This window comes from Callorhinus ursinus, unplaced genomic scaffold, assembly GCF_003265705.2.
Source record: "Callorhinus ursinus isolate GAN/ISIS: 27379988/994484 unplaced genomic scaffold, GSC_fseal_2.0 scaffold14, whole genome shotgun sequence".
Lineage (NCBI taxonomy): Eukaryota > Metazoa > Chordata > Mammalia > Carnivora > Otariidae > Callorhinus > Callorhinus ursinus.
The window spans coordinates 45,374,328-45,383,001 of record NW_027397076.1 but is presented as its reverse complement, the minus strand read 5'-3'; the positions used below and the strand labels follow the sequence as shown (position 1 = coordinate 45,383,001).

Sequence of the window (8,674 nt, the reverse complement as noted above, 5' to 3'; positions counted from 1 at the left end):
AGCTCCTCGCAGGAAAGCACCCTAAACTTTTATCTTGGTGAAGTTTCTGATGAGCCCTCAGCATGCCAGAATTCATGTCCTTTGCCCAGTGGACGCTATTCGCCCTGTTTCCCCACTCATCATTGCCCCCCCCACCGTGCTCTGGTGCTCTTCACCAAAAGATCAAGACCCGACCTTTTCGCTGTACCGGACGCGCAAGTCCTGTGACTCCCTGCTGTGAGGAGCCGTGCACAAGCCTCCTGCCTCCTAGGTGCTTGGGCGACATTAGAGCCTCGTTGCCTGGGACACTGGGTGCACTTGAGCGCACAACTGCCGTGGACCGGGTTGTTAGGAGCCCAGATTCTAGCCGATCCCTAGGCCAGCCACCTAATCTCTCTGTGCCTCAACTGTTCTTGTTTGTAAATAAAAGATGAGTTGTGAAGATAAAATGAAAGAACTATGAACTTGGAGGCAGCTTAAACAAAAGTGAAAAGCACCACTTAGAATGCAAAGTATTTTTCTTGTGCCATTAGGTAGAAAAAAGATGCCATGTGGCGGCCGGTTATATATACTGTCATACCCTCGTGGGGGCAGCCAGAGTTAAGGAGAATCGGTCACAAGGTCGGTTGTGGCTGGAAGGCAGATTTAGGTGGTGGTGTGACAGTGACAGGTCCTTGGCCAGGCCTGCTCCGTTGCTCCAGACCTCCATTTCCTTCTGTAAATGGGGGTGGGGGGTGGGTTAGACCAGATGGTCTCTCCTGGCCCAAAGACTTGACCAGGTTGTCAGTGACAGGCAAAGGTCATGTGACTTGACAGGCTGAGGTCGTGTTGTGACATGTTGACCTGGGGAGGCGGGTCAAGTCCCAGCACACTACCCGGGAAGCCTTTGGGGCGGGGCAGGGCAAGTCGCGACTTTCATCTTTTGGGGCTGGCCCCTCCCGGACCTGGCATTCCTGGCTCCCCCAACAGATTGTGGCTTTGGAAGGGGCCCCTCCCCGGGGAGGGCTGGGATTGGCCACCGGTGGCCTGGGAAGAGGCTCAGATCCTTCCGCGGAGGGCGGGGGGGCCGCGTGGGGTGTTTGTTCTCTTGGGGATTAATGGGGGGTTGTGGGGGAGGGGTAGGCGCGCTCCCGCATGCGCACTGCGGCCCCTCCTGTTGGCTCGTCGTTGTCCGCTGGGCGGGGGCCCGGCCCCGCCCCTCTCCCGTCCGGGCAGCGGCGGCGGCGGCGGCGGCTGCGGCGGTGGCGGCGGCAGCGACGGCGGCGGCGGCAGCAGCCTGCGCGGTGCCTTCTGGGAACGGAATCCCCAGGGCTGCCCCTGGCCCCCATGGCGCATGCGCGGGAGGCCGCTCGGTGATCCGCGGCGGCGGCGGCGGCGCTTCCTGCTAGGACCGGCCGGGGCCGTACCGGAGGCTCGGGCTCCACCGACCCTCCTCCCACTCCCTCCCACTCACCCTCTGGGCCGCGACTGCGCAGGGCGGGGCCGGCCGAACCATGGGCCGCGGTGAGTGCAGGGCCCGGCCCCCCCACCCCGCCCCTCCCCCTCCCCTCCCCTCCAGTCCCTACCCTCTGCCCCCTCCGCGTCCTCTCGGCCCCTTTCCCTGGCCCCATCCCCACTCCCCCGCCCTCACCTGCCCCCACCGTTTCTCCCTCTCACTGCTTGACTTTTGCCTTCTTCACCTCCTTCCCCTCAGTGCTTCGCCCACCCTCCGCCCGCCCTCTCCCCAAGTTCCTTCCTACTTCGTGCGCCTTCCCCTCCTCCCCAGGCTGAGGGAAGCAGGCTGGGTGACAGGGCGCCTTGTTATGAGAGGGAAAGTTTAGAAGCCGCCAGTGTGGGGTGGGAGCGATGGTGAGATTGGAGAGGATACTTGCAGGTTTGGAGGGTGGGGGGGCGACCCCACATATCAGAGGAGAATCCTTCTCGGAGCCAATTTGAAGCCAGTGGGGTAGGAGGTGCTGAATCCCCTTGCCTGAGGCTTGGGGGGAAATCAGGAGCTTCTCAGGATTCTGGGAGAAGACAGAGCTATGATTCCAACCTTTCTTAAGAAGATCCAAATCAACTAGATCGGTGATTATCTAATGGAGCAGGCATGGGGGGGGGTTCTGTTGGTACCACCCCAGCGGGCAGTTGGGCAATTGCCTGGTGACCTGTGGGGCAATCTGTACTTTTTATATGATCTTCCTGGGGGTAGGGAACAGCAGGGGGCCAGACTCTCTGGGAAACTTCCTAGTGGCCTGGCATTATGGGAATTTGCCCATACTCCAGGATGAAGTCTTCTGTCTCTGATGGGACAAAGGGGCCTTGCCCTTTATGTCTAGGGATTGGGCTCTGCTTCCTTGGTCTCTGGGCGTTGAGGCTTTGATCCTCCGGTTCCTAGGGCCTGTACATAGAAAGGATGGTTGTGGACTCAGCCAGCAGATCCCTGAGATCTGTGTGTGCACTTACCTGTAGGGTTAAGGATCTTTCCCTTGAGAGTGTCCTGGGGTTTGGTGCTTTTCTGAGTTGGGCAGATTTCCGACAGTCCCTTCTCTCTCCTGTGTTGCAGGTGTGGGCTAAGCCGGAGGCCCCGGCTTTAGACTGGACCCCACAATGTTTGCAGAGATGTTCAGGTAGCCACGGCGGGATGGCAGAGAGTTCTTCATTTTCTCTCCCAGCTCTCAGGGTTTCTCCATGCCCCTGAGTTCTTTTGGGTCTCCCCACAATCTTTGCCTTCCTGGAGTACTCCCTCAGGTACCCAGTGCAGTTTAATCCTCCTAATGCCCACATGGATGTCTGTGTTATCAGGCACGTGGGAGCTGATTACACACAATGAATGGGGGCAATGAGAGCAGTGGAGCAGACAGAGCTGGGGGCCCTGTGGCCACATCTGTCCCCATCGGCTGGCAGCGCTGTGTTCGAGAGGGTGCTGTGCTCTATATCAGGTATGGATCCTCAGGGTTCCCAGAGTTCTATCCCCAGGCCGTTCAGTGCCTGAGTTTTCCCTCCCGCCTCTCCTCTCAGCGCCCAGATCTCTGATATCCTATTGCTCTCCTCTGTTCTTCCTTCCTCGGCCTTTTTGCTCTCTGTATCTCTGGCCCTTTAAATCTGTTCTCCCTCTTTCTCTTTCCACATCCTTTACTCTCTGCCCTTCCTAGGAAGGTCTTTGACTAAGGAACTGTCCTTTAGGCACATCTCCTGATTCAGTGTCAACTAACTCCGTGCTCTCTGACCCTGTGCTCTCCCAGCCCAAGTGGCACAGAGCTGTCTTCCTTGGAGCAAACCCGGAGCTACCTCCTCAGCGATGGGACCTGCAAGTGCGGTCTGGAGTGTCCACTCAATGTCCCCAAGGTCAGAGTGGTGAGGGGTGCCAGAGAATACAGGGATAAGCCAAGAGACCTAATACAAGTCACTGACCGTGGTAGCGCTTCTCCCAGGTGCCACTCTCTCAGGGTCCCTGTCCGTGACTCCCGCCTTACAGGTTTTCAACTTTGACCCTTTGGCCCCGGTGACCCCGGGTGGGGCTGGGGTGGGGCCCGCATCAGAGGAGGACATGACCAAGCTGTGCAACCACCGGCGGAAAGCCGTTGCCATGGCAACTCTGTACCGCAGCATGGAGACCACCTGCTCACACTCTTCTCCTGGTGAGTCTTCTCCACTTCATAGACAACTGAGGAAAACTTATGGGCCTGGAAGAGGGACGGTGGGAGGAGCTCCATGAGAGGGAGCAAGGACAGGAGTGGAGTAGGGAGCGCTTGAGGAGAGGAAGGCACAGGGAGGTTGGGAGTTTGTGGGAGATGGGATGGAGAAGACAAAAGAAAGTTGTTGGAAGGGGAACAACAGGCTGACCCTTCATTTCTCATTTATTGCAGGAGAGGGAGCGAGCCCCCAGATGTTCCACACTGTGTCCCCAGGGCCCCCCTCTGCCCGCCCTCCCTGTCGAGTCCCTCCTACAACTCCACTTAATGGGGGACCTGGCTCCCTTCCCCCAGAACCACCCTCAGTTCCACAGGCCTTCCCCCCTCTAGCAGGCCCTGGGGGGCTCTTCCCACCGCCAAGGCTTCCTGACCCTGTCCCCTCTGGAGGCAGCAGCAGCCCCTGTTTCCTCCCAAGGGGCAACGCCCCCTCTCCAGCCCCACCCCCTCCACCCGCTATCAGCCTCAACGCTCCCTCCTACAACTGGGGAGCCGCCCTCCGCTCCAGCCTGGTGCCCCCTGACCTGGGCTCTTCTCCAGCCCCCCATGCCTCCTCCTCACCACCTTCAGACCCTTCTCTCTTCCACTGTAGTGATGCCTTAACACCCCCTCCTCTGCCCCCAAGCAATAACCTCCCCGGTCCCCCTGGCCCCCCTGGTCCTGCCACTCAGCCAGCAGTGTCTTCAGCCACTATGCACCTGCCCCTGGTCTTGGGACCCCTAGGAGGGGCCCCCACGGTGGAGGGGCCCGGGGCACCCCCCTTCCTTGCTAGCAGCCTACTCTCTGCAGCGGCCAAGGCACAGCACCCCCTGCTCCCCCCTCCCAGCACTTTACAGGGCCGAAGGCCCCGTGCCCAGACACCCTCGGCTTCCCACTCATCACCCCGGCCCTCTCAGCGTCGTCCCCGCAGACCCCCAACTGTACTGCGATTGCTAGAAGGGGGAGGTCCTCAAGCCCCTAGACGGAGCCGTCCTCGGGCCCCTGCTCCCGTCCCCCAACCCTTTCCTCTCCCTGAGCCATCCCAACCGATTCTCCCTTCTGTGCTGTCCCTGCTGGGACTCCCCACCCCTGGCCCTTCCCACTCCGATGGAAGCTTTAACCTTTTGGGGTCAGATGCACACCTTCCTCCTCCCCCAGCCCTCTCCTCAGGGAGCCCTCCCCAGCCCAGGCGCCCTATTCCGCCCTCCCTCCCGGGGGCCACCAGTGGCGGCCTCAGCAGTGTGCCAGGTACGTGAGCGTGAGCGTGCAAGAGCCCTTCCTCCTCTCGGTGGAAAAAGGCAGCCAGGGCGTTTAGGGGAGTTTAGAGAGCTCTTCGGTGGTTTTCCGGGTTGGAGGCATGAAGGTTGGGTTCTTTGGATGCTGGGAGAAAGGTTCTCCCTTGAGCTGAATTTCTCTTTTTCTTTGCAGGTGCCCCTGCCCCACCAGCTGCCTCCAAAGCCCCCCTGGTCCCCAGCCCTGTGCTTCAAAGCCCATCTGAAGGGCTCGGGATGGGGGCGGGCCCAGCCTGCCCTCTGCCTCCCCTGGCTGGTGGGGAGGCTTTCCCTTTCCCCAGTCCTGAGCAGGGTCTGGCGCTGAGTGGAGCCGGCTTCCCGGGGATGCTAGGGGCCTTGCCTCTCCCTCTGAGTCTGGGGCAGCCCCCACCTTCTCCACTGCTCAGCCACAGTTTATTTGGCGTGCTGGCTGGGGGAGGGGGACAACCTCCCCCTGAGCCCCTGCTACCCCCACCGGGAGGACCTGGCCCTCCCCTAGCCCCAGGCGAGCCTGAAGGGCCTTCGCTTTTGGTGGCTTCCCTGCTTCCACCGCCCCCCTCAGACCTTCTTCCACCCCCTTCTGCACCTCCTAGCAACCTCCTTGCCTCTTTCCTGCCCCTGTTGGCCCTGGGCCCCACAGCTGGGGATGGGGAGGGATCTGCAGAGGGAGCTGGGGGTCCAAGTGGGGAGACATTTTCAGGTTTGGGAGACCTGCCCCCCCTACTGTTCCCACCACTTTCAGCACCCCCCACCCTCATAGCTTTAAATTCTGCGCTGCTGGCTGCCAGCCTGGATCCCCCCTCGGGGACACCCCCCCCAGGTGAGGATACGGGGTGAGTGGGTGGGACAGAACAAGAGGTGGAATCAGGGATGGGAGCTGGGAATCAAAGGCTTTCAGTTTCATGCCTGAGCTCTTCCTCAGGGCCTTTGGGGAGGGCTTAGTTCTTGGCTGGGGGTAGGATGGCTGCAAGAACTGGGTCTGTATTTAATAAGCGTGGCCTACTTCACGTGAGGCTTCAGTGAGATTGTATATGTGAAAGTACTCTACGTTTATGAAATATTTCACACACATAGTGTTATAACCATTCTTTCTCCTTAGCCCTGTGTCCTGAGTGCCCCCCAACCTGGACCACCTACCTCCAGTGTCACCACGGCAACTACTGACCCGGGGGCCTCCTCTCTGGGCAAGGCCCCCTCCAACTCAGGGAGACCCCCCCAACTCCTTAGCCCTCTGCTGAGTGCCAGCCTGCTGGGTGAGTCTGAGGGAAAACTGGTGTGAAAGAGGGGAAAAAAGGAAGCAGTAAAAATTGGGAGTAGAGGCTAGATGACTTGGGGAAGGGTCTTTGACCCTGGGGTTAAGCCTACGAGATAAATAGGGTCTACTCAGCCTAACTGGTTTGTGGAGGGAGACTTCTGACCTTCCAACTCCTCACAGGTGATCTGTCTTCGCTGACCAGCAGCCCTGGAGCCCTCCCCAGCCTGCTGCAGCCTCCTGGCCCTCTTCTCTCTGGCCAGCTGGGGCTGCAGCTCCTCCCTGGGGGGGGAGCTCCTCCACCCCTCTCAGAGGCTTCTAGTCCCCTAGCCTGCCTGCTACAGAGTCTCCAGGTGACGGTGTGTGTTGGGGGTGGGGGGTGTTAGGCACAGAATTTTTTCCCAAACTGGAAGTAGATTTTTTTGAGTTACAGTAGCAGAGGAACCATATTTGGGACTAAGATTTTACTTTTTGCCTGCAGATTCCTCCAGAGCAGCCAGAAGCCCCTTGTCTGCCCCCTCAGAGCCCCACCTCAGCCCTGGAACCGGAGCCTGCCCGGCCTCCCCTCAGTGCCTTAGCCCCACCCCACGGTTCTCCCGACCCCCCAGTCCCTGAGCTGCTCACTGGGAGGGGGTCAGGGAAACGGGGCCGGAGGGGAGGAGGGGGACTTAGGGGCATTAATGGTGAGGCCAGGCCAGGCCGGGGCCGAAAGCCTGGCAGCCGGCGGGAGCCTGGCCGACTGGCCCTCAAGTGGGGGGCACGTGGTGGCTTCAATGGACAAATGGAACGGTCCCCAAGAAGGACCCACCACTGGCAGCATAATGGGGAGCTGGCTGAAGGGGGTGTTGAGCCCAAGGATCCATCCCCTCCTGAACCCCATTCTGAGGACCTTAAGGTGAGTGCAGGGTGATGGAGGTTTGGGCTGAAGGGCTCTGAGGAAAGGCTGGGAACACAGTTCCTTTCCTTGACTTTTCCTACACATACAGTCGGTGTTTTCCCAGGTGCCCCCAGGGGTAGTTAGAAAGTCTCGTCGTGGCCGGAGGAGAAAATACAAGTGAGTGTTGGGCCTACCACAGTCCTTGCCTTTCCCCACTTCTTGATGGTTTATAGAAATGTCTAGAGTGGGTTGACTTTCAAAAAGGCACAAACTTATTTAAATATGTATAAGGATATTATGCCTTTATGATCCAAAAGTAGAAAGTTTCCCATCCAAACTCTCAACTTCATCTCGTGCTTGGGGAAGTATTCCTGATCATCCGTGTCCTTATTGCAGCCCTACCCGGAACAGCAATAGCTCCCGCCAGGACGTTACCTTGGACCCCAGCCCTACAACCCGCGTAAGTGTGTGTCAGGGTTGGGGCGGGGGGGGGGGGTTGTCAGGGATGAGGCAGGAGAAGAGGATTAGGGGGAGTGGGGAGAAAATAAAAAGACTTCCCGATACCTAGCTGTTTGATCACTTCTTTCAACTTCCCCTCCTGTATAGGCGGCTGTCCCTCTGCCTCCCCGGGCCCGCCCTGGCCGTCCTGCCAAAAACAAGAGGAGGAAACTGGCCCCTTAGCAGCCATACCTGGAGCTGGATCTGACCCTGATTGGGGAGAGCTGAGTGCTGAGCCTTGGGAGCCCCTGCCAGCCACCTGCACCTGTGGACAGTGGGTGGGGGCACTACTCCCCACTCAGAGCACAAATGCAAGCCCTTCCCCTACAATCCCATCCTGAGCCATTGCAGGGGGTAGGGAAGCTCACCCCCTCCCCCCCAAAGCCATGTCACTGAAAAGGCCTGGGGGGGTGGTATATGGCCCTCTCCCCACCAGGCTAAGGGGAACACCCCCTTCCCCAGGTCTTTTATTTGTTTAAGTTATTTTTGCACAAATGACTCTTTTATATTTAATTCGACTTCATTGCCTCCCTTCTTGAAGCCAGCAGGCTCAGTTTACAAACCTGTGAGCTACTGTTGGCTGCTGCCCTCCTACCCAGTGAAAGGTACAAAGCAATAAGCATCATGCATTCCCCCCTCACCCCTCCAACACCCCTCTGCCTCTGGCTCAGGTTGCTCAAAGCACAGATCCCCTTTTACCCCTGTCCCCAGGTTTGAAACACATAGCCTCATTTCAAGGTGTAGCCAGCTTCCCTCTACTTTCCTCTGGGATCTAAAAGGGGGTAAGGGGGCACAGAGAGCCCGCTGGGCCTCTCCTCCCACACACACTACACTGCCCCTTCTCCCCCATCGAAACGCTCAGAGACGTTGTGATGATGCGACTGAGGATTATGCAACGTGGTCCAACCGGAGCGGCCAGCACGACCCGCTGTCCAGGGGCTGCCTCCTGCCTTTTCTTTTGTAAAGACAAGACCCTTGGGAGTTTTAATTCTGTTTTGTACTTGCCCTGTGGGGCCTCCACTGCTTTTCTATGGGAGACACTCTTAATTTAACAGATGAGAATATTTTGAAACTCTGGCTCTGACTCTGTACTCATTTTTTCCTTAATTCTTTGGTAAGAGCAGGTGACAGTTTAAATCCTCTTGCA

At 58.7% G+C, this 8,674-nt stretch overlaps 1 protein-coding gene across 1 annotated transcript; it reads left to right on the top strand.

Moving 5' to 3' along the window:
- Nucleotides 1–1,208: 1,208 nt before the first annotated feature.
- MBD6 (methyl-CpG binding domain protein 6) lies at nucleotides 1,209–8,604 on the top strand. Its single transcript, XM_073900784.1, has 13 exons — nucleotides 1,209–1,482; nucleotides 2,525–2,588; nucleotides 2,764–2,900; nucleotides 3,204–3,306; nucleotides 3,437–3,599; nucleotides 3,828–4,877; nucleotides 5,058–5,717; nucleotides 5,998–6,153; nucleotides 6,336–6,505; nucleotides 6,634–7,047; nucleotides 7,154–7,206; nucleotides 7,426–7,489; nucleotides 7,636–8,604. Exons 3-13 carry the CDS (start codon nucleotides 2,788–2,790, stop codon nucleotides 7,708–7,710), a joined length of 3,021 nt encoding a protein of 1,006 aa, XP_073756885.1. The 5' UTR covers nucleotides 1,209–1,482; nucleotides 2,525–2,588; nucleotides 2,764–2,787; the 3' UTR covers nucleotides 7,711–8,604.
- Nucleotides 8,605–8,674: the final 70 nt, after the last annotated feature.

Coding starts and splice junctions, on each gene's coding strand:
- MBD6 (XM_073900784.1), top strand. CDS start 2,788: ATGAATGGGGGCAATGAGAGCAGTGGAGCAGACAGAGCTGGGGGCCCT. Junction 3,600..3,827: donor CTGCTCACACTCTTCTCCTG/GTGAGTCTTCTC, acceptor CATTTATTGCAG/GAGAGGGAGCGAGCCCCCAG. Junction 6,154..6,335: donor GCTGAGTGCCAGCCTGCTGG/GTGAGTCTGAGG, acceptor AACTCCTCACAG/GTGATCTGTCTTCGCTGACC.